Source organism: Zonotrichia leucophrys, chromosome 8 (genome assembly GCF_028769735.1).
Source record: "Zonotrichia leucophrys gambelii isolate GWCS_2022_RI chromosome 8, RI_Zleu_2.0, whole genome shotgun sequence".
NCBI lineage: Eukaryota > Metazoa > Chordata > Aves > Passeriformes > Passerellidae > Zonotrichia > Zonotrichia leucophrys.
This window is the reverse complement of record NC_088178.1, coordinates 29,262,512-29,288,082: the sequence shown is the minus strand read 5'-3', so window position 1 is coordinate 29,288,082 and position 25,571 is coordinate 29,262,512. Positions and strand designations below refer to the sequence as shown.

General features: G+C 42.2%; 1 protein-coding gene across 3 annotated transcripts in view; it reads left to right on the top strand.

The window, feature by feature from the left end:
* JAK1 (Janus kinase 1) overlaps nucleotides 1-25,571 on the top strand; it is a 73,091-nt gene that overhangs the window by 34,366 nt on the left and 13,154 nt on the right. For 2 of the 3 annotated variants that reach the window (XM_064719451.1, XM_064719450.1), the window contains exons 4-11: nucleotides 1,843-1,966; nucleotides 5,585-5,735; nucleotides 7,359-7,522; nucleotides 7,623-7,956; nucleotides 11,034-11,207; nucleotides 17,999-18,156; nucleotides 21,828-21,951; nucleotides 23,774-23,960. In XM_064719451.1, coding sequence (XP_064575521.1) covers nucleotides 1,843-1,966; nucleotides 5,585-5,735; nucleotides 7,359-7,522; nucleotides 7,623-7,956; nucleotides 11,034-11,207; nucleotides 17,999-18,156; nucleotides 21,828-21,951; nucleotides 23,774-23,960 — 1,416 coding nt within the window. The remainder of the gene's footprint in view (nucleotides 1-1,842; nucleotides 1,967-5,584; nucleotides 5,736-7,358; nucleotides 7,523-7,622; nucleotides 7,957-11,033; nucleotides 11,208-17,998; nucleotides 18,157-21,827; nucleotides 21,952-23,773; nucleotides 23,961-25,571) is intronic. The other variant, XM_064719452.1, reaches the window with a different exon arrangement.

The window sequence follows — 25,571 nt, the reverse complement described above, 5'->3', positions numbered from 1 at the left end:
TCCCCTTCAGCTCATTTGCCTAATTGCTCCTCTTCCATGGGAATGGGTGAAATGATGGAAATCTGCAGGACAAACCTCACCAAATGAATGCTGATATTATTTTTTAAGAGATTTAAGTGAGGGGTATTTCACACCCACCTGTTTATGTGGGTGTGCAGGAGCTGCTCTTGGGGGCTCTGAACCCACAGATGGTGCAGCTGCTCCAGAGCTGGGACAAGGAATTCCAGCAGGTCTGGGATGGAGTAAACATCCATCCATCCCAAAGAGATCTGGGATGGAGGAAACATCCATCCCAAAGAGATCTGGGATGGAATAAACATCCATCCCAAAGAGATCTGGGATGGAATAAACATCCATCCCAAAGAGATCTGGGATGGAGGAAACATCCATCCCAAAGAGATCTGGGATGGAGGAAACATCCATCCCAAAGAGATCTGGGATGGAATAAACATCCATCCATCCCAAAGAGATCTGGGATGGAGGAAACATCCATCCATCCCAAAGAGATCAGGGATGGAGGAACCATCCATCCATCCATCCATCCATCCATCCATCCATCCATCCATCCATCCATCCATCCATCCCAAAGAGATCTGGGATGGGGTAACCATCCATCCATCCATCCATCCATCCATCCATCCATCCATCCATCCATCCATCCATCCATCCCAAACAGATCTGGGATGGAGTAACCATCCATCCATCCATCCATCCATCCATCCATCCCATCCATCCATCATCCATCCATCCATCCATCCATCATCCATCCTTCATCCATCCATCCATCCATCCATCCATCATCCATCCATCCATCCATCCATCCATCCATCCATCCAATCCATCCATCCCAAAGAGATCTGGGATGGGGTAACCATCCATCCATCCATCCATCCATCCATCCATCCATCCATCCATCCATCCATCATCCATCCATCCATCCATCATCCATCCATCCCCCATCCATCCATCCATCATCCATCCATCCATCCATCCATCCATCCATCCATCCATCCATCCATCATCCATCATCCATCATCCATCCATCCATCCATCCATCCATCCATCCATCCATCCATCCATCCATCCATCCCAAAGAGATCTGGGATGGAATAAACATCCATCCCAAAGAGATCAGGGATGGGGTAACCATCCATCCATCCCAAAGAGATCTGGGATGGAGTAACCATCCATCCATCCCAAAGAGATCAGGGATGGAGTAACCATCCATCCATCCCAAAGAGATCTGGGATGGAGTAACCATCCATCCATCCATCCCAAAGAGATCTGGGATGGAATAAACATCCATCCATCCCAAAGAGATCTGGGATGGAGTAAACATCCATCCATCCCAAAGAGATCTGGGATGGAGGAAATGCAGAGTTAAATCAGATCAGCCCATTAATGTCACAGTCTGTTCCTAGCTGGAACAGACCAAAGCTTTCCCTGTGGAACCACCAAAGCTTCTGCTGGTTTGTCAAAACCTCCTTTCACCTCTGGGGGTTGAATTTATGAACAAAATAAAATTGAGAACAAAGTTGTGGGTTTGGTAAAACTCCCTTTTCTGTGACCTGGACAAAATGAAGGTTTTAAGTAATTTCTTTGGAGCTTAGACTTGGGGCAAAATCAGGATTTGAGGATCACTTTAAGAGCAGCAATCTCTGTTAAATCCACCCCAAACCCCATGGGTTGAACCCAGGTGACAGCTCCACCTCAACCTTTCCTCCCCAATATTTCTTTCAGGCTGATCCCAGTATCAGTTTCTATTTATGATCCAATATTTGCTTTATGCTTTTGTGGTTTGGGGCATTTTGTGATTCATCCCTTTGTGTGTTTTTGTGCCAGCTGTGTCCCCTCTGTGCCACAACCTCTTTGCTCTGTATGATGAGAACAAGAAGCTCTGGTATGCACCAAACCAGGTCTTCAAGGTGGAGGAGAAATCATCCTTCAGGCTCCATTATCGCATGAGGTAAGGAAACAGCTGGAAAATGGGATTTATTCACTCTGAGCTCTCAGGTAAGGGAACACCTGGAAATTGGGATTTATTCACTCTGAGCTCTGGGTAAGGGAACACCTGGAAATTGGGATTTATTCATTCTGAGCTCTCAGGTAAGGAAACACCTGGAAATTGGGATTTATTCATTCTGAGCTCTGGGTAAGGAAACACCTGGAAATTGGGATTTATTCACTCTGAGCTCTGGGTAAGGAGACACCTGGAAAATGGGATTTATTCACTCTGAGCTCTTGGTAAGGGAACACCTGGAAATTGGGATTTATTCACTCTGAGCTCTGGGTAAGGAAACACCTGGAAAATGGGATTTATTCACTCTGAGCTCTCAGTAAGGAAACACCTGGAAATTGGGATTTATTCATTCTGAGCTCTTGGTAAGGAAACACCTGGAAAATGGGATTTATTCACTCTGAGCTCTTGGTAGGGAAACAGCTGGAAAATGGGATTTATTCCTTGTGAGCTCTCAGGTAAGGGAACACCTGGAAATTGGGATTTATTCATTCTGAGCTCTGGGTAAGGGAACACCTGGAAATTGGGATTTATTCACTCTGAGCTCTGGGTAAGGGAACACCTGGAAATTGGGATTTATTCATTCTGAGCTCTGGGTAAGGAAACACCTGAAAATGGGATTTATTCATTCTGAGCTCTGGGTAAGGAAACACCTGGAAAATGGGATTTATTCATTCTGAGATCTCAGTAAGGAAACAGCTGGAAATTGGGATTTATTCACTCTGAGCTCTGGGTAAGGGAACACCTGGAAATTGGGATTTATTCACTCTGAGCTCTCAGGTAAGGAAACACCTGGAAATTGGGATTTATTCATTCTGAGCTCTGGGTAAGGAAACACCTGGAAATTGGGATTTATTCACTCTGAGCTCTCTGGAAGGAAACAGCTGGAAAATGGGATTTATTCACTCTGAGCTCTGGGTAAGGAAACACCTGGAAATTGGGATTTATTCACTCTGAGCTCTCTGGAAGGAAACAGCTGGAAAATGGGATTTATTCACTCTGAGCTCTCAGTAAGGGAACACCTGGAAATTGGGATTTATTCACTCTGAGCTCTGGGTAAGGAAACACCTGGAAATTGGGATTTATTCATTCTGAGCTCTGGGTAAGGAAACACCTGGAAATTGGGATTTATTCATTCTGAGCTCTGGGTAAGGAAACACCTGGAAATTGGGATTTATTCATTCTGAGCTCTTGGTAAGGAAACACCTGGAAATTGGGATTTATTCACTCTGAGCTCTGGGTAAGGGAACACCTGGAAATTGGGATTTATTCACTCTGAGCTCTGGGTAAGGGAACACCTGGAAATTGGGATTTATTCACTCTGAGCTCTGGGTAAGGGAACACCTGGAAATGGGATTTATTCACTCTGAGCTCTGGATAAGGGAACATCTGGAAAATGGGATTTATTCACTCTGAGCTGTCGGTAAGGAGACACCTGGAAAATGGGATTTATTCATTCTGAGCTCTGGGTAAGGAAACACCTGGAAATTGGGATTTATTCACTCTGAGCTCTGGGTAAGGGAACACCTGGAAATTCAGATTTATTCATTCTGAGCTGTCGGTGAGGAGACACCTGGAAATTGGGATTTATTCACTCTGAGCTCTCAGGTGAGGAAACACCTGGAAATTGGGATTTATTCACTCCGAGCTCTCTGGAAGGGAACACTTGGAAATTGGGATTTATTCACTCTGAGCTCTTGGTAAGGAAACACCTGGAAATTGGGATTTATTCATTCTGAGCTCTGGGTAAGGAAACACCTGGAAATTGGGATTTATTCACTCTGAGCTCTGGGTAAGGAAACACCTGGAAATTGGGATTTATTCACTCTGAGCTCTGGGTAAGGAAACACCTGAAAATGGGATTTATTCATTCTGAGCTCTCAGGTAAGGAAACACCTGGAAATTGGGATTTATTCATTCTGAGCTCTGGGTAAGGGAACACCTGGAAATTGGGATTTATTCACTCTGAGCTCTCAGGTAAGGGAACACCTGGAAATTGGGATTTATTCACTCTGAGCTCTCGGGTAAGGGAACACCTGGAAATTGGGATTTATTCACTCTGAGCTCTCTGCAGAAGCAGGAAAGCAGCACCAAAATCAGCAGCTGGGTTTGCACAGCTTAGAGGAGAGATGAGCAGCAGGAGCTTCAAACATCTCCTGATTTCTTTGCATCTTTGGGGTTTCATCTTGAAAGAAAAAGTTGGAAAAGTTGTTTTCACAAAGCTGTTATGTTATATTATGTTATGTTATATTATATTTAGAATATTATATTTAGAATATTATATGCAATAATGAAAAATGGATTAAATTAATTTTGTATAATTTTACAGAGATATGTAAGCTAATGATGATGATGATGGAAGATGCTGTGAGGGAGGGCTGGGGCTCAGGGGCACAATTCCCTCCCCAGCTCATTGGGAATGGGGAAATTCATGTTCCTGTTCCTGTTGTGGAAGTGAAATCCCCAGAATGTGTCCCAGGAAGCCCTGGAGCTTTCCAAGGAAAGGATTCTCCTGGATTTGCCCATCCCTCAAACAATGGGCCCCAATTGTTTTTGTGGTGTTAATCAGAGCGGTTAATTAGGGAAAGGAGCAGAGGCTCTCAGTCCCAGACAATGCTCAGGCCTTGCCCATGATTATTTGCAGGAAATGACAGGAGAATTGCAGTTATTCATTGTGACTCCTCTTGTGCAGGAGAGCAGGGAAGCAAAGTCATTTCCTCTGGGTTTCAGCGGGGTTTGCTTCGCTCTGCTCTCCAGCCCTCAGCCCAGCAGTCCTGGAGGCTCCTCTGCTCCTTGTCAGGAGTTTCTGGCTCAGTTTTGGGTTGGAGTTCCTGCCCAAGAAAAGCTCAACTAAAAAAATCCATTTTATTTTGCTGAAGATCCTGACTCTGCACTGAGGTTGGGCCGCTCCAGCCTTGACACTGGAGATTTGGGGCTTCATAAATGTCAGTCCCAAACTGGTTTGGACTGGGAGGGACCTTAAATCCCATCCCATCCCATCCCATCCCATCCCATCCCATCCCATCCCATCCCATCCCATCCCATCCCATCCCATCCCAGGGACTCCTCCCACTGTCCCAGGCTGCTCCAGCCTGGCCTTGGGCACTGCCAGGGATCCAGGGGCTGCTCTGGGGATTCCATCCCAGGCAGGAATTCCCAATTCCCAATCTCCCATCCATCCCTGCCCTCTGGCACTGGGAGCCATTCCCTGTGTCTGTCCCTCCATCCCTGTCCCCAGTCCCTTTCCAGCTCTCCTGGAGCCCCTTCAGGCCCTGAGCTCTCCCTGGATCCTTCTCCTCTCCAGGTGAACATTCCCTCACAGGAGAGGTGCTCCATCTCTCTAACAAAAAGAAAAAAAAGGGAAAAACCCCTAATAATCCACATTAATTTATCATTTCCCCCCAGTTCCTCAGGCCAGGAACGTGCTGGAATGTTGCACTACTTAAACCTTCAGGCAGAAATTTGGACAATTCTTGCTTTGAACTGCTTTACTTTCCAAAACCCAGAATATCTTGTAGAGATGGAGGATTTTCCCAATACATTTCCAAGTTTCTGGCTTTTTGGCAGATACTATTTCACCAACTGGCACGGGACGAGCGAGAGCGAGCCCTCGGTGTGGCGCCACTCCCCCAGGAGGGCCAAGGCCTACGACAAGAAGCTGGCCCCAGAGGGGACCCCCATCCTGGATGCCAATTCCCTGGAATACATGTTTGCACAGGTTGGAACTCTCTCTGATGCTGTATTCCCATAAATCAAAATTTTATGGGATTTTTGTCCCATAAAAACGGCAGATTTCTGCTTTAAAATACACATTTTTGTCCCATAAAAACTGCAGATTTCTGCTTTAAAATACACATGATGTATCCTGTTAGTACTGGAAGGGTTTTCTTTTTGCTGCTGCCTGGTGGAGAGGAGAGGATTTGCTGCATGAAGGAGCAAATCCTCTCTCCCAACCCAAAAATGATTTTATTTTTATAGATATTTTCTTCTAAAGTGAATTATTTGTGTTTCTTAACGCTTTTGTGGGACATTTGCACAGAGCTGGGGCTGGAGAGGAGCAGCAGCAGAAGGAATCTGGCAGGGCTGGGTGCTTTTAATGAGGTTTTTTTACTGGGTGGTGTTAAAGTTTGATAAACATTTCCTGATAACCCCGTGGTGATAAAGATTGATAACCTCACTGCAGTTCTGCTCTCCTCTTGTGCCTTCCAAAGGATTTTTCAAACCAGAAGCTGTCAGGTTTCACCAAAATTTGGAAAATTCAGGTTGATGAAAGAGCAAATTGAATGCACAGAGGAAATGCCATTCACTGTTGGTTCTGAGTAGAATTCCTGCAGGATTTTCACACTGGGAACCACAAGGAAGGAGAATTCCAGGGAAACATTCAAGCAATGAGGCACAGAAATGTCTTTGCCCATTCATCCCATCCCATCCATCCCATCCCATCCCATCCCATCCCATCCCATCCCATCCCATCCCATCCCATCCCATCCCATCCCATCCCATCCCATCCCATCCCATCCCATCCATCCCATCCCATCCCATCCCATCCCATCCCAACCCATCCATCCCATCCCATCCCATCCCATCCCATCCCATCCCATCCATCCATCCCATCCCCTCCATCCCATCCCATCCATCCCATCCCATCCCATCCCATCCCATCCCATCCCATCCCATCCCATCCCATCCCATCCCATCCCATCCCATCCCATCCCATCCCATCCCATCCATCCCATCCCATCCCATCCCCCATCCCATCCCATCCCATCCCATCCCATCCCATCCCATCCCATCCCATCCCATCCCATCCCATCCATCCCATCCCATCCCCTCCCATCCCATCCCATCCCATCCCATCCCATCCCATCCCATCCCATCCCATCCCATCCCATCCCATCCATCCCATCCCATCCCATCCCATCCCATCCCATCCCATCCCATCCCATTCCCATCCCATTCCCATCCCATCCATCCATCCCATCCCATCCATCCCATCCCATCCCATGCCATCCCATCCCATCCCATCCCAAACACTTTCCAGGCTGTCCCAGAGCAGGGCTTGGCTTGGAGATGAATCCAGGGGATGGCAAAGGCAGGGATAAAGCAGAGGCAAAAAATTGGATTTGTGGAGCAGAAACTAAATATTGAAGGTACTAAAATAGGCCAGGATGGTGATTTCTGTAGTTCATTTTTAAAAAGTGAATTTTTGGTGGGCTGGTGTATAAAAGAAGGGTTGGAAGTTCCAGCTTCTCCTTGCCCAAGGATCCTGGCATGAATTCCTGGCTCAGGGACAAACTCTGGGAAAGCCAACTGGGTAATTTGGGTTTTTTGTTGTGTTCAGGGCCAGTATGACCTGGTGAAGGGCCTGGCACCCATCCGAGAGCCCAAAAACGAGCAGGAGGTCCATGAGATAGAGAATGAGTGTCTGGGGATGGCTGTCCTGGCCATCTCCCACGATGCCATCAAGAAAAACGTGAAGCTGCCGGAGCTTCCCAAGGACATCAGGTGAGCTGGGATCCCCCTCTGTCCCTGCTGCTCTCCCACGAGGAATTTAATTTCATTCAATTTAATTTAATTCAATTGAATCCCTTGCTTCTCCTCCCAGTTACAAGCATTATATCCCCGAGACTCTGAACAGAACCATCAGGCAGAGGAATTTCTTGACCAGGATCCGGATCAATAACGTCTTCAAGCATTTCCTCAAGGAGTTCAACAACAAAACCATCTGTAACAACAGCGTCTCCCCTCGGGACCTGAAGGTGAAATATTTATCCACCATGGAGGTGCTGACCAAATATTATGGGGCTGAGATCTTTGAGAGCTCGTTCCTGCTGATCTCTGCTGAGAATGAGATGAATAAATTCAGCTGTGGGGACAACGAGAAGTACGAGGTGATGGTGACGGGGAACAACGGCATCCAGTGGAGGCTCAAGCCAAGTGTGAGTGGGAATTTCTGTGGGCAAAAACATCCCAGAATTAATGAGATTATATTATATCATATATTATATCATATATATATATCATATATATATCATATATTATATATATATATATATATATCATATATATATATATATATATATATCATATATCATATATATCAATAATATATTATATATATATCATATATATCATATATATCATATATATCATATATTATATATATGATATATATATCATATATATATCTCATATAATATATGTATATGATTATATAATATATCATATATTATATGATATATTATCTATATGACATTATAGATATTATATTATTAATACATTATTCATATTCATTTTAGAATTAATTATTTTATATTATGCTATACATTAATTTTATAATTAATATAATACTTGTATTGTAGAATTTGAACTAATAAATCGTGAATTGGTATTACTGTTCTAGAATGAATTTTTGGTTTAGAGTAAAATATAGGTAATATATGGGTGATTGGTAATAAATATAGGTAAAAATATAGGTAAAATTTAGGTAAAAGTATAGGTGATTGGTGTGAAATATAGATAAAAGTATAGGTAAAAATAAATTGTATTACAATACATTACATTCTATATTTTATATTATTCTTGTATATATTAATTTTATCATTGATATAATTATTCTAGAATTCCAACTGATAATTAATTAATGTTACTATTCTAGAATGAATTTTTGGTGTAGAGTAAATGTATTAGAGTACATTATATTCTATATTTTATAGTATTATATTTTTATTCTATAATTTATATTATTTTTATAATTTCTATAATAATTCTATTCTATCATTCTAATCAATATATAATTTATATCATTCTAGAATGAATTTTGGTTTAGAGTAACTGTATTGCAATACGTGATATTATATATTTGCCATTATTATTCTATAATTTAGATTAATTTTATATTTTATATAATAACTATATAAATCTAACAAATAACTATTTTTATTATTCTATAATTTAGATTAATTTTATCATTTATATAATAATTATTGTTTATAATTGTAACTAGTGCATAATTAATTTTCTATTGCTATTCTAGAATGAATTTTTGGTTTAGAGTAAACGTATTACAATACAGTATATTCTGTATTTTATATTCTATAATTGAGTTTAATGTTATAATTTTTATAATAATTCTGTCCTAAAATTCTAATTAATAAGTAATTCATCTATATTATTGTTCTAGAATGAATTTTTGGTTTAGAGTAACTGTTTTGCAATGCATTATATTATATATTTGCCATTATTATTCTATAATTTAGATTAATTTTATAATCTATATAGTAACTATATAAATCTAAGTAACAAATAATTATTGCTTATAATTGTAACTAGTGCATAATTAATTTCTGTTGCTATTCTAGAATGAATTTTTGGTTTAGAGTAACTGTATTGCAATACGTGATATTATATATTTGCCATTATTTTTCTATAATTTAGATTAATTTTATAATTTATATAGTAACTATATAAATCTAACTAACAAATAGTTATTTTTATTATTCTATAATTTAGATTAATTTTGTAATCTATATAATAATTATTGTTTATAATTGTAACTAATACATAATTAATTTCTATTGCTATTCTAGAATGAACTTTTGGTTTAGAGTAACTGTATTGCAATACATGATATTCTGTATTTCTATAATTGAGTTTAATGTTATAATTTTTATAATAATTCTGTCCTAAAATTCTAATTAATAAGTAATTCATCTATGTTATTGTTCTAGAATGAATTTTTGGTTTAGAGTAACTGTATTGCAATACGTGATATTATATATTTGCCATTATTTTTCTATAATTTAGATTAATTTTATAATTTATATAGTAACTATATAAATCTAACTAACAATTTTTTTTATTATTCTATAATTTAGATTAATTTTATCATTTATATAATAATTATTGTTTATAATTGTAACTAGTGCATAATTAATTTCTATTGCTATTCTAGAATGAACTTTTGGTTTAGAGTAACTGTATTGCAATGCATTATATTATATATTTGACGTTATTATTCTATAATTTAGATTAATTTTATCATTTATATAATAATTATTGTTTATAATTGTAACTAATACATAAATCATTTTCTGTTGCTATTCTAGAATGAACTTTTGGTTTAGAGTAACTGTATTGCAATACATGATATTATATATTTGCCATTATTATTCTATAATTTAGATTAATTTTATAATCTATATAGTAACTATATAAATCTAATTAACAAATAATTATTGCTTATAATTGTAACTAGTGCATAATTAATTTCTATTGCTATTCTAGAATGAATTTTGGTTTCGAGTAAACGTATTACAATACAGTATATTCTGTATTTTATATTCTATAATTGAGTTTAATGTTATAATTTTTATAATAATTCTGTCCTAAAATTCTAATTAATAAGTAATTCATCTATGTTATTGTTCTAGAATGAATTTTTGGTTTAGAGTAACTGTATTGCAATACATGATATTATATATTTGACATTATTATTCTATAATTTAGATTAATTTTATAATTTATATAGTAACTATATAAATCTAACTAACAAATAATTATTTTTATTATTCTATAATTTAGATTAATGTTATCATTTATATAATAATTATTGTTTATAATTGTAACTAGTGCATAATTAATTTCTATTGCTATTCTAGAATGAATTTTTGGTTTATAATAAACTTATTACAATGCATTATTTATATTCTATAATTGAGTTTAATGTTATAATTTTTATAATAATTCTGTCCTAAAATTCTAATTAATAAGGAATTAATCTATGTTATTGTTCTAGAATGAATTTTTGGTTTCGAGTACGCGTATTACAATGCATTATATTCTGTATTTTATATTCTATAATTGAGTTTAATGTTATAATTTTTGTAATAATTCTGTCCTAAAATTCTAATTAATAAGTAATTCATTTCTATTATTGTTCTGGAATGAATTTTTGGTTTAGAGTGGAACCACTGTGCTAAATTTGACCTGCAGCTTTATCCCACTGCCTTTGCAGCCCGTGCAGGCGGAGAAGGAGAAGAAGAAGAAATGTGAGGGCAGAGGGAAGAAGGAGGAGGAGAAGCAGGGCCTGCGGGAGGCCTGGAACAGCTTCTCCTACTTCCCCGAGATCACGCACATCGTCATCAGGGACGCCACCGTCAGCATCAACAAGCAGGACAACAGGAGGATGGTGGGTGTGCAGGGGCTCGGGGGGCGATCAAACCTCACACAAACTGAGCTGGTGGCTGCTCCTCACCTGGGGCTGCAGTCCCTGCTGGGCATTTCATTCACTCCCTGCTGGGCATTTCATTCAGTCCCTGCTGGGCATTTCATTCAGTCCCTGCTGGATAATTTAATTCCCTGCTGGGTCACTGCATTCCCTACTAGATCACTTTAATTCCCAGGTGGATCATTTTATTCCCTGCTGGATCATTTAATTCCCTGCTGGATCACTTAATTCCCTGGTAGATAATTTAATTCCCTGGTGGATCATTTAATTCCGAGGTGGATCATTTAATTCCCTGGTAGATAATTTAATTCCCTAGGTGGGTAATTTAATTCCCTGGTGGACCACTTAATTCCCTGGTAGATCATTTAATTCCCTGGTGGATCATTTAATTCCCTGGTAGATAATTTAATTCCCTTCTGGATCATTTAATTCCCTAGTGGATCAGTCAATTCCCTGGTGGGTCACTTAATTCCCTACTGGATCACTTAATTCCCTACTAGATCACTTAATTCCCAGGTGGATCATTTAATTCCCTGCTGGATCATTTAATTCCCTGGTGTATCATTTAATTCATTCCCTGCTGGGTCACTTCATTCCCTGCTGGATCATTTAATTCCCTGGGTGGATAATTTAATTCCCTGCTGGATCATTTAATTAATTCCCAGGTGGATCATGTAATTCCCTGCTGGATCACTTAATTCCCAGGTGGATCATTTAATTCCCTGCTGGATCACTTAATTCCCTGGTAGATCATTTAATTCCCTGGTGGATCATTTAATTCCCTTCTGGATCATTTCATTCATTCCCTGCTGGATAATTTAATTCCCTGGGTGGATCATTTAATTCCCTGGGTGGATCATTTAATTCCCTGCTGGGTCACTTCATTCCCCACTGGGACATTTCATTCATTCCCCGCTGGGACATTTCATTCATTCCCTGCTGGGACATTTCATTCAGTCCCTGCTGGGACACTTCATTCCCCACTGGGACATTTAATTTAATTCATTCCCTGCTGGGTCACTTCATTCCCTGCTGGATCATTTAATTCCCTGGGTGGATCATTTAATTCCCTTCTGGATCACTTAATTCCCTGGTAGATCATTTAATTCCCTGGTGGATCATTTAATTCCCTGGTGGATCATTTTATTCCCTGCTGGATCATTTAATTCCCTGCTGGATCATTTTATTCCCTGCTGGATCACTTAATTCCCTCCTAGATCACTTAATTCCCTGGGTGGATCATTTAATTCCCTGCTGGGTCACTTCATTCCCTGCTGGGACATTTCATTAATTCCCTGGTGGATCACTTAATTCCCTTTTGGATAATTTAATTCCCTAGTGGATCACTTAATTCCCTTTTGGATAATTTAATTCCCTTCTGGATCATTTAATTCCCGAGTGGATCATTTAATTCCCTGCTGGATCATTTAATTCCCTGGGTGGATCATTTAATTCCCTGCTGGATCATTTAATTAATTCCCTGGTGGATCACTTAATTCCCTACTAGATCACTTTAATTCCCAGGTGGATCATTTAATTCCCTGGTGGATCATTTAATTAATTCCCTGGTGGATCATTTAATTCCCTGCTGGATCACTTAATTCCCTGGGTGGGTCACTTAATTCCCTACTAGATCACTTTAATTCCCAGGTGGATCATTTAATTCCCTGCTGGATCATTTAATTCCCTGGTGGATCATTTAATTCCCTGGTGGATAATTTAATTCCCTGCTGGATCACTTAATTCCCTACTAGATCACTTTAATTCCCAGGTGGATCATTTAATTCCCAGGTGGATCATTTAATTCCCTTTTGGATAATTTAATTCCCTTCTGGATCATTTAATTCCCTAGTGGATCATTTAATTCCCTGCTGGATCATTTAATTCCCTGCTGGATCATTTAATTCCCTACTAGATCACTTTAATTCCCAGGTGGATCATTTAATTCCCTTTTGGATAATTTAATTCCCTTCTGGATCATTTAATTATTTCTTTAGTGTATCACTTAATTCCTTAGTGGATCATTTAATTCCCTGCTGGATCACTTAATTCCTTGGTGATAATTTAATTTCTGCTGCATAATTTAATGAATTCCCTGGTGGATCACTTAATTAATTCCTTAGTGGATCACTTAATTCCCTGCTGGATCATTTAATTCATCAGTAGATCATTTAATTAATTCCCTGGTGGGTCACTTAATTCCCTACTAGATCACTTGAATTTCCAGGTGGATCATTTAATTCCCTGGTGGGTCATTTAATTCCCTTTTGGATAATTTAATTCCCTGCTGGATCATTTAATTCCCTGCTGGATCATTTCCCTTCCATGGGGAGCCAGGCTGGGGTTGGGCACAAGGTGACAATTGAGGGATTAAGAATGCCATAGAATAAAAAATGGCATTGTTGAGAGAGATTGGACTAGAAACAAGTTTCAACAAGTTTCAAAAGATGGCCTGGCAAAAACACCAGATATTTTAGAGAATTAGAGCTGTGAAAAATGCATTGTAGCAAGAGGAAAAATATAGGTCATTGGTATTAAATATAGGTAAAAATATAGGTAAAAATATAGGTGATTGGTGTGAAATATAGATAAAAGTATAGGTAAAATGTTGGTAAAAATATATGTGATTGGTGTTAAATATCGGTTGAAATATAAGTGATTAGTGTTAAATGTAGGTAAAAATATAGGTAAAATATGGGTAGAAATATAGATGATTGGTGTGAAATATAGGTAAAAATGTAGGTAATATATGGGTGATTGGTGTTAAATATAGGTAAAAATATAGATAAAATATGGGTAAAAATATAGGTGATTGGTGTCAAATATAGGTAAAAATATAGGTGATTGGTGTTAAATATAGGTGAAAATATAGCTAAAAATATAGGTGATTAGTGTTAAATATAGGTGAAAATATAGATAAAAATATAGGTGATTGGTGTTAAATATAGGTAAAAATATAGGTAAAATATAGGTGATTAGTGTTAAATATAGGTGAAAATATAGATAAAAATATAGGTGATTGGTGTTAAATATAGGTGAAAATATAGATAAAAATATAGGTGATTAGTGTTAAATATAGGTAAAATATAGGTGATTAGTGTTAAATATAGGTGAAAATATAGATAAAAATATAGGTGATTGGTGTTAAATATAGGTAAAAATATATGTGATTGGTGTTGGAAGTATTAGCATCATTGTGTGGCAAAAGTTAATTTATAAAGTTAAGTTAAAAACATTTATAAGTTGTTGTAACCAGGAAATGGATTCTGATAGAATGGTGTAGAGTTTTACATCTCTTATATCTCACCCTTCAACGAGACATAACAGAATAAAATCTTCTAAATCTTTTTTTAAAAAAACCCTTTATTTTAGGTTGATTGCATCTTTATGTTGCCGCTCTTCTCTTTGGCAGTGAAAATTCCAGGAATTTTAGCCTTTTTTCTCCTTTGTCGCTGTTGGAATAGAAAACCTTCACTTTAGAGCAGGGGATGAGCTGGTCCTACACATCCCCAAGGTTTTGGGAGGAAATTTGAAATGTTTTGCAGCGATATAAGCCAGGAATGGTGTGGCTGGACAGTGCTCAGGTGGGAAGTTGGAATAGAAAACCTTCACTTAAGAGCAGGGGATGAGCTGGTCCTACACATCCCCAAGGTTTTGGGAGGAAATTTGAAATGTTTTGCAGTGATATAAGCTGGGAATGGTGTGGCTGGACAGTGCTCAGGTGGGAAGTTGGAATAGAAAACCTTCACTTAAGAGCAGGGGATGAGCTGGCCCTACACATCCCCAAGGTTTTGGGAGGAAATTTGAAATGTTTTGCAGTGATATAAGCCAGGAATGGTGTGGCTGGACAGTGCTCAGGTGGGAAGTTGGCACTCGGCTGAACATGAGCCAGCACAGTGCCCAGGTGGCCACAAGGCCAATGGCATCCTGGCCAGCATCAGGAATTGTTGGAGATTTTTTCAGAAATGGCTTAGAAGGCAGCTGTGAGGAGTAAAATTCTCACAGCCTGTTTCTGTAAAGAGGTTCTCAGGTTATTTTTAATTACAGGTAAAAGTGACAAACATGAAGGCCTTGAGAGCCTTGCACATCAGAGTTCTCAGGCAGCTTTCTCATAACAAGTGGATGTTTATTGGAATATAAACATATAAACATATATTGGAATATGTATCCCAATATAACCAGTTAGATGGTGCCTGGGCCAGTTCTGACCCTCGCTGCTGGGCCAAAGGCAGCCCTGTGGTGCTTTACCCCAGAGATACCTTGGCTGAGATTGCAGCGGGGCACTGGTGCAAGTCCAGGCTTGTCAGGACTCCGTTTACCTCAGGAGAGAGAGCTTCTGGCGATGGTGAAGAGAAAGGGAGTGGATTCTGCTAGAAGGTTGCCAGATGTTTATTCTGTGGGTACAGAGATGTCTGCACCAGGACAATTCCTCCAACAGAATGGAGGCTGCATGGTCTCATTAACCTTTTAAGCTCAGGGCAGGGGAAGGGGAGGGGACAGGTGAGCCACCAACCAGGTGAAGGGGCAGGGTCTCAAGGGACTGGGGACACCCATACGGGCCAATGTACCCCCAGGCCTGAGGTCTTGAATCGACAATCACACGACGCCTTGCTGGTATGTGAGCCTGATTGACAGGGCACACTCAGCGAGGGGCGAGGGGGAAGGGAGAAGGTAAAACAGGACATTGCAACACACCACAACAGATGTTCTATCTTTGGCTGTTTTGGGAAAGCAAGAATAATTTTGAGAACCCAAATCTTGGTATTGGAAACATAAGGAGGGGGTTGGTGTGTTATCTCTGACCTATTGTGAGCTCAGATTTTGCAATGTACATGAAGTGAATTAACACTGTTATAAAAGGTGATTGATTGATTAATAAATCAGAGTGATGCTGATTAATGCAAGGTGGGTCTCTCCCTCAGACTTCAGTAAGGAACAGTGTGGCAGCAGGAGCAGGGAGCTCATCCTTCCCCTGTACTCAGCACTGGTGAGGCCTCACCTGGAGGATTGTGTCCAGTGCTGGGCCCTCACTTTAGGAGGGACATTGAGATGCTTGAGCGTGTCCAAAGGAGAGCAGCGAGGCTGGTGAGGGGCTTGGAGCACAAACCATGTGAGGAACGACTGAGGGAGCTGGGGTTGTTCAGCCTGGAGAAAAGGAGACTCAGGGATGACTGCTGTGGTGTGTTCTTAAGTTTGTTAGTTTGCTCCCCCATTTTTTGTATTAAATGGTTTCTTCCTTTCCCAGGACTTCCTGCTGCTACCCTGTCAGTTAGGTTGCTATGGAAACCTCGCTGGTCTTAGTTGCCGAAATGAAACTGCTCCTCCCCTGGTTTCTCTTATAAGTGAAAGTTGTCTCCTCCTTGGGCCCAGTCAATCACCCTTTTTCTCCTCCCAGGTTTCGAGAATTTTCTTTTCTCTGGGAGTTATGGTTGGCTGTAGCCCCGGAGCCCCTCCTATGATTTATAACAGTTGGTTACTTTGGTATATCAGTTATATTTCGCACCTCCAAATATGTATTACTATTGGTTAGCCGGGTTTCCCTGCCTTCTTCCCCCCTTTTCCCTTAAAACCCTCTCTCGCCCCCTGTTCGGGGCCATTTGCTGGGTGTTTCCCCTCCTTGTTGGTGCTTCTGTAATAAACCGACAGTTTACCCCCAGCAAGTGGTGGCCTCCTAATTCATCTCACACCGTGCTGCTCCGAGCTATCCCCCAGCTCAGCCCGAGGCCAGGACGCCGAGGGGGGCTGGTTTTGGATGTGCAGGGGCCCTGCCCTTCGCCCCTCACAGATCCAGGGCCGTGTACGCCCACACACAGATGACCTTATCACTCTCTTCAGCTTCCTGAAGGGTGGCTGTGCTGAGCTGGGGGTCGGTCTCTTTTTCCAGGCAACAACAGACAGAACAAGAGGACACAGCCTCAAGCTGTGCCAAGGGAGATACAGGCTAGAATTAAGGAGGAAGTATTTTACAGAAAGAGCGGTCAAATACTGGAATCATCTAAATGAGCCTTGCTTGGTCTTATCCTATGCAAGCTGTTCCAGCTCCAGAGCTCAGTCCCAAGGGGGCTGGGTGCCAGAAGCCAGCTCGCTCTCAGACCAAGGCCGCGGGTCAGCCCTAGCAAGCAGGGAATATTCAGCTCTCAGTGATCAGGCAGCTCTTGTGATTTCAGCTTTGCTTGCTAGGTAGCTTTTCCCTTGGCCTAAGGCTCCAGCAGACGGTAGAGAGAGGAGAAGCAGAAGACGCTGGCTGTTCCACGAGTATGGCTTTATTGTAGGGTCCGTGAAGGGTCTCAGCTCTTCTTCTTCCCAGTTAGTAGGGGTACAGTATGCTACTTTTATACCCTTGGCCTGGATCCAATCCTGACCAATGGCAAAGGTGTTAGAGTGACCATAAGTGACCAATGGTAGGGTTTAACACAATATTGCCTTCCATGGCTATAGGGATAAGGTACAAGGCGGATGTCCCTGGAGACAGGAAACTTCTTTGCTGCTGTGTCAGCATTCTGTTCTCCAAGGGGCCCTGGCTAAACCTGAGGGGTTTACTACAATCATCTACCCAGGGAGGTGGTGGAGTCACCATCCCTCAATGTGTTTAAAAAAACACTGGATGTGGCCCTTGGTGCCATGATCTAGTTGAGGTGTTAGAACATGGGTTGGACTCGATGATCTTACAGGTCTCTTCCAGCCTAGAATTTCTGTGATTCTGTGATTGTGTGATTGTGTTTTTGAAGCTGACTGGTGTTGCTGTGCTGCAGGAGCTGCGGCTGGGCTCGCACGCCGAGGCGCTGTCCTTCACCTCGCTGGTCGACGGCTACTTCAGGCTCACTGCGGACGCCCACCACTACCTGTGCACCGACGTGGCTCCTCCCCTCATCCAGCACAACATCAAGAACGGCTGCCACGGCCCCATCTGGTCAGTCCCTCTGCATTTTGGGGTTATGGGCACATCTGCTCAGTCCTTCCTGCATTTTGGGCTCATCTGGTCAGTCCTTCTGCTTTTTGGGGTTATGGGCACATCTGGTCAGTCCTTCCTGCATTTTGGGGTTATGGGCACATCTGGTCAGTCCCTCTGCATTTTGGGGTTCATGGACTCATCTGGTCAGTTCCTCCTGCATTTTGGGGTTATGGGCACATCTGGTCCCTTCCTCCTTCATTTTGGGCTCATCTGGTCAGTCATTCCTGCATTTTGGGGTTATGGGCACATCTGGTCAGTTCCTCATTCATTTTGGGGTTATGGGCCCATCTGGTCAGTCCTTCCTGCATTTTGGGGTTATGGGCACATCTGGTCAGTCCTTCTGCATTTTGGGGTTATGGGCACATCTGGTCAGTCCTTCCTGCATTTTGGGGTTATGGGCACATCTGGTCAGTCCCTCTGCATTTTGGGGTTATGGGCCCATCTGGTCAGTCCCTCTGCATTTTGGGCTCATCTGGTCAGTCATTGGGGTTATGGGCTCATCTGGTCAGTCCTTCCTGCATTTTGGGGTTATGGGCCCTTCTGGTCAGTCCCTGTGCATTTTGGGCTCATCTGGTCAGTCCTTCCTGCATTTTGGGGTTATGGGCCCATCTGGTCAGTCCCTCTGCATTTTGGGCTCATCTGGTCAGTCCTTCCTGCATTTTGGGGTTATGGGCACATCTGGTCAGTCCCTCTGCATTTTGGGGTTTATGGACCCATCTGGTCAGTCCCTCTTCATTTTGGGCTCATCTGGTCAGTCCCTCTGCATTTTGGGGTTATGGGCTCATCTGCTCAGTCCTTCCTGCATTTTGGGGTTATGGGCCCATCTGGTCAGTCCTTCTGCATTTTGGGGTTATGGGCACATCTGCTCAGTCCCTCTTCATTTTGGGCCCATCTGGTCAGTCCTTCCTGCATTTTGGGGTTATGGGCTCATCTGGTCAGTCCTTCCTGTGTTTCGGGGTTATGGGCACATCTGGTCCCTTTCTCCTTCATTTTGGGGTTATGGGCACATCTGGTCAGTCCCTCTGCATTTTGGGGTTTATGGATCCATCTGGTCAATCCCTCTTCATTTTGGGCCCATCTGGTCAGTCCTTCTGCTTTTTGGGGTTTATGGATCCATCTGGTCAGTGATTCCTGCATTTTGGGGTTATGGGCACATCTGGTCCCTTCCTCCTTCATTTGGGCTCCTCAGTCCTTCCTGTGTTTTGGGGTTATGGGCACATCTAGTCAGTCATTCCTTCATTTTGGAGTTATGGGCACATCTGGTCAGTTCCTCCTTCATTTTGGGGTTATGGGCACATCTGGTCAGTCCTTCCTGCATTTTGGGGTTATGGGCACATCTACTCAGTCCCTCTGCATTTTGGGGTTTATGGATCCATCTGGTCAATCCCTCTTCATTTTGGGCCCATCTGCTCAGTCCCTCTGCATTTTGGGGTTTGTGGATCCATCTGGTCAGTCCCTCTTCATTTTGGGCCCATCTACTCAGTCCCTCTGCATTTTGGGGTTTATGGATCCATCTGGTCAATCCCTCTTCATTTTGGGCACATCTGGTCAGTCCTTCTGCATTTTGGGGTTTATGGATCCATCTGCTCAGTCCCTTCTGCATTTTGGGCTCATCTGGTCAGTCCCTCTGCCTTTTGGGGTTATGGGCACATATGATCAGTCCTTCCTGCATTTTGGGGTTTATGGATCCATCTGGTCAGTCCCTCTCATTTTGGGGTTATGGGCCCATCTGGTCAGTCCTTCCTGTATTTTGGGGTTCATGGATCCATCTGGTCAGTCCCTGTGCATTTTGGGGTTATGGGCCCATCTGCTCAGTCCCTCTGCATTTTGGGGTTTATGGATCCATCTGGTCAATCCCTCTTCATTTTGGGCCCATCTGATCAGTCCCTCTCATTTTGGGCTCATCTGGTCAGTCCTTCCTGCATTTTGGGGTTATGGGCACATCTGGTCCCTTCCTCCTTCATTTTGGGGTTATGGGCTCATCTGGTCAGTTCCTCTGCATTTTGGGGTTCATGAACCCATCTGGTCAGTCATTCCTGTATTTTGGGGTTTGTAGGCCCATCTGCTCAGTCCCTTCTGCATTTTGAGGTTTATGGATCCATCTGGTCAATCCCTCTTCATTTTGGGTCCATCTGCTCAGTCCCTCTTCATTTTGGGCTCATCTGGTCAGTCCTTCCTGTGTTTTGGGGTTATGGGCACATCTGGTCCCTTTCTCCTTCATTTTGGGGTTATGGGCACATCTGGTCAGTCCTTCCTGCTTTTTGGGGTTCATGGACTCATCTGGTCAGTTCCTCCTGCATTTTGGGGTTATGGGCACATCTGCTCAGTCCCTTCTGCATTTTGGGGTTTTGTTTTTGCTAATTCCTCTCACGGTGAATCCACTGAGGAAATTTGGGTTTGGGTGAGTGGTGGTTTACCAAAATTTCATTTTATTAAAGGAAAAAATGAGCGTTTCTCTCCTTTCTCATCTATAAACTCAGTGTTTCTGCACTGAAGGAGTGTTCTGAGAGTTTTCTCCATGGACACATGGGAATGTTTTAGGTAGAGAGTGGAAGTGTCTCTACACTCAGCCCAGTCCTTGAATGGATGAACAAAGCCTTGGGTTTTTAAACACCTAAAGGAATTCTCCTCCCTCCACCCACCTTTGTGGCTTTTCCCTTTATTGGGAAAATTTTGATTCTTATTAATTATTTTATTTTAATTTATTATTTTTATTTTATTATTATTCCCTTTATTTTTATTTATTTATCATTTCCTTTATTTCCCTTTATTCCCTTTATTCCCATTATTTAAGCTGCAAACTGTAGAAATCCAGGAATGCACAGGGTTGGATGCAGAATTCCAACCTTTATGGCTTTCCCCTTTATTGGGGATTGTTTATCCCCCTTTATTGGGGATATTGATTGTTATTTATTATTTTATCCATTGTCTTTATTTATATTTTATTATTATCCCCTTTATTGTTATTTATTTATTATTCCCTTTATTTTTATTTATTTATTATTCTCCTTTATTTCCCTTTATTCCCTTTATTCACTTTATTCCCTTTATTCCCTTTATTTAAGCTGCAAACTGTAGAAATCCAGGAGTTCACCTGCACAGTGTTGGATGCAGAATTCCAACCTTTATTGAGAACATTTTGATTGTTATTTATTATTTTATCCATTGTCTTTATTTATTTTTATTTTATTATTATCCCTTTTATTTATTTATTATTCCCTTTATTTCCCTTTATTCCCTTTATTCTCCTTTATTTCCCTTTATTCCCTTTATTCACTTTATTCCCTTTATTCCCTTTATTCTCCTTTATTTCCCTTTATTCCCTTTATTTCCCTTTATTCCCTTTATTCACTTTATTCCCTTTATTCCCTTTATTTAAGCTGCAAACTGTGGAAATCCAGGAGTTCACCTGCACAGTTTGGATGCAGAATTCCCTTTATTAACTCCTTCCTCCCTTGCTCTGTGCAGCCCAATGTCAGCCATGCACCCTTAAATCCCACTTCAATAACAAAACCAACATTTCTAAGTAGCTCTTACCCCCCAAACAGAGGTTTGCTCTCTCTGTCCCAGCCCAAAATGAGATTTTTGGCCGCTCCTTGCTGAATTTCTCCCTCTCCATTCCCTTCCAGCACGGAATATGCCATCAACAAGCTGAGGCAGGAGGGCAACGAGGTGGGCATGTACGTGCTGAGGTGGAGCTGCACCAACTTCAACCACATCCTGATGACTGTCACCTGCCTGGAGGGCTCCGAGGTGAGCAGGGATCGCTCCCTTTGTGCTCAGGGCACCCTCCCTGAGCTCTGGGCAGGGAATTGGCTCTGCCTCCCAGCCCTTGCTGCCTTCTCTCCCAATGGGATTCCAATTTAGCTGCTAGAAAATGGAAAAGTACAAAACCATGGTTAATTCCACGTCCGGCACCTGCAAGATAACAGCACCCTTGGGCCTAGCTGTGGTAGGATAAACAGTGAAAGAGGCATGAGAAAAGAGAGATGGAACCCCTAAGGAATGAGGAAGAGTTCATGGCATATTTAACCAATAGATTGCTTGGCTTACAGAATATTCATAAGCTCATTATTTGCTGTATAAGTGTCTGATGCTCTCTTCAATAAACGGAATTTGCTTATCACTCATATTGAGTGTCTGAGTCTCCCCTCACCGACAAATGGCTCGGCCCCGACAAAGGCCCACATTTTTTCTCTGTGACAATTAAATCCAATGGGATAAATTAAATTAATTAGCTCCATTCCTCCCAGTCACACCGTGCAGGGACGTGAGAAAAATGGAGCGTTTTTGTCGAAGTGAGGGAGCGACCACCTCTGACCCCGTTTATTCACTCAATCAGTCACTTTTTATAACAATGTTAATTAAGTTCATGCATATTGCAAAATCTGAGCTCCTGACAGGCTGTAGAGAAAACTTCAGCTCCTCCTTTTGTTTACAATACCTGAAGTTTGTTTATTGAAACCAAGGTCAGTGTTCCCACCATGATATGGAAGGTTCTCAAAACCTTCATATCTATTCCCAGACTGGCCGTCTGTTCCCAGTTCCCAAGGCCTGAGAATCTTGTTGTTTATGTAAAAGGTGGCTGAGAACCTTAATTATTTACAGGATCAAGCCTGGGAAAGGCTGCTTTTACAGCAGGCTTCTATATTTCCCTCAGCTGAACACCTTCATGGCCTCTTTCTTTAAGCCATGCTTAAACCAGGCTCTCCACACATTGGAGAATTTGTCACTTGCTTCCCTGGAGCCTTTCTGGGCATGGCTTTAATTCCCTTGGTGGATTTTATTCCCTCAGCTGGAAGCCTGCAGCTGGTTTGGAAGGATATTTAAAGTGTTCACACAAGAATAATAATACATAATAAATAAATAGTAAATAATAGATAATAAATAATATAAAAAATTATAACGACATAAATCTTTCTCTTAGCAAAAAATGGTCATGGAATCAATGGTGAGTCAGGAAGGGATATTTGATATTTGGTTTATCTCCTGGAGATATTTTTTTAAAAAAAAGATGATCAGCTCTCTGTTTTAACAGTAAAACAAGAAAGGAATTTTCCCTTGGAAAAGGGGGAAGGGGGAGGTGACCCAAAGCTGCAGAGGGGAGATCCTGAGAGCTCCTGGCATGGGGAAGTTCAGGAGTTCAGCCCTTCCCCAGTGAACCTGGGGGATCTCAACCCCAGCTGAGCAGTCTGGGTGGGGAGAGGGAGTTCTGCTATTTTTAAATTGAGATTTTGAAACCCTGCTCCAGATTCTGCAATTCTTGACCAAACAAAGAGAAAATTCCTCCAGAAGAGGCAACACTTCTGCATAACCTCAGGCTCTGCAGACAAATGAAAAGAAAAGCTGTAATTTGAGCTTTGATTGCATCTTTATGTTGTTGCTCTTCTCTTTGAGCCTTCTGGGAGTGAAAATTGCAGGAATTTTGGGTTTTTTTCTGCTTTGTTGCAGTTTGATTGGAGGACCTTGACTTAGGAGCAGGGGATCAGTGATGCCAAGGTTTTGGGAAGCTTTGATTTACAAACAATTCCTTCACTCCAGTGATCCTATTTCCTTTCTTTTCCCTCCCCCCCAGGTGATGAATAACTCAGGCCCCTACAAGAACTTCCAGATCGAGGTGAAGAAGGGGGGGTACTTCCTCCATGGCTCCAACAAATCCTTTGCATCCCTGAAGGACCTCATGGAGCACCTGAAGGGGCAGATCCTGCGCACAGACAACATCAGCTTCACCCTCAAGAGGTGCTGCCAGCCCAGACCCAGAGGTAGCCTGGCCTTGCAGCGTTTTCTTGTTGCAAGGGATCAATCTCCAGACTCTCAGAGTGTATTTTAGTGCTGTGTCCTGGTGTGAAGCTCTTAAAAAAAAAATTTAAAGATTTTTCTTTCTCTGGGGAGGATTTTTGTCAGATGCCGTGGGCAGGTTTGAGGAGGGGAAAAGAGAGTTGGGATCTCCTGGTTTAATAACTGTTAATAACTCATCTGCACCAGGCAGCAGGGAAGGGTTTTGGTCCCAAAACCGATGTCCTGAAGAGCCTGGTGGCAGGAAATCATCTGTGAGGTGCCCTCTGAGGGACAATGGGGCAGTGCTGGGAGCTGCCAGCCCTCTCTGGAGCTGTTTGCCATGAACTCTGAGCCTTGCCCTGGCCTTGGTGGGCCAGAGGAGGCTCAGTGGGGGGATTGTGCTGAGCTGATAATGGTTCCCTGTTCCAGCAGGGGAATAACTGAGCCCCATCCATCACCTGCTGCTCTGGGGCTTTGGGAGAGCCCCTGAGCCCTCACTCTGCACCCAGAGCTGGGTCAGGCTCTGGAGCAGGGGCACGCTGCACTTCTGGTATTTTGGTTTCATTTTGATGGCTGGATTGGGGATAAAATGAAATAAAAAGGGTCAGGGAGTTGATTGCCCCCTTCAGCTCCTCCCTGGCTTTGGCTGCAGCAGGATTCACTGCATGTTCCCTGTTCTGTCCCTTCCCTGGTGGGTTTTTTTTTCCTTCTTTTTGAATATTTCATCAGATATTGACAAAGAAGTGAATGCAGGGGATGCAGGGCTGAAGCAGGCTGTGGTGATTCCTGGTGACTCCAGGATTCCAGAGGATGATTTAGCCCCAGTGCCAGGTGCTGCTCACAGCAGGAGGAAGCCCAGCTGCCCACTCACACCCAATCCCAGGGAATAATGCCAGGAGGGCAGAATTCCTGTGCAGAACTTGTGCATCTGCCCTGCAGCAGTGGGAAGTGGATTTTTGAGTCTGTTCCTTCTGATTCCCCATTCCCAGCTGGATTCCAGTGCCCTGGGAGCACTGTTGGTGCTTCCCAGAGTAGAGGGAGTTTGGAAGGGGATGAAGAGGAAATGAGATTCCCCCTTGCACACTGCAGAGGAGATGGCAGGGGGGGGATAGAGGATGTTTTATTCCATTTTATCCCATGTACAGCACAGCTATTTTCTCTTTCAATCTTTGTGCAGAAAACTCTGTTCAGTTGTTCAAAATCACCCTGATCTGGCTGATACTAACTCTGTATTTAAAATACAAACACGAAACTGTGCTTTGGTGATTTCTCTGTTGAATGAGAAGAAATCAAGGCCAAGTTTATTTCCCCCCCCCTTTTTGGGGGGATTTTATGCCTTTCCATCCATGTTGGTACTGGGAGGGGGTGTCGGTTTTTCGGCTGTTTGAGGGGCCTGGAAAGGCCCGGGGTGGCCTTGGGGCAGCCGCGTATCGAAGGACGAGAAGAGGCTTCAGTTCTTCTTTCGGTTTTTATGTTTATTAATTGTTTATCTAAAAGATTTTCTTTCAGCCCGACAGAGCTCTGCTCAGCAGCCAGCCATGAGCACACTCCCTGCCCTCCGTACAGACACCTATCTTTATACCCATTGTTACGTG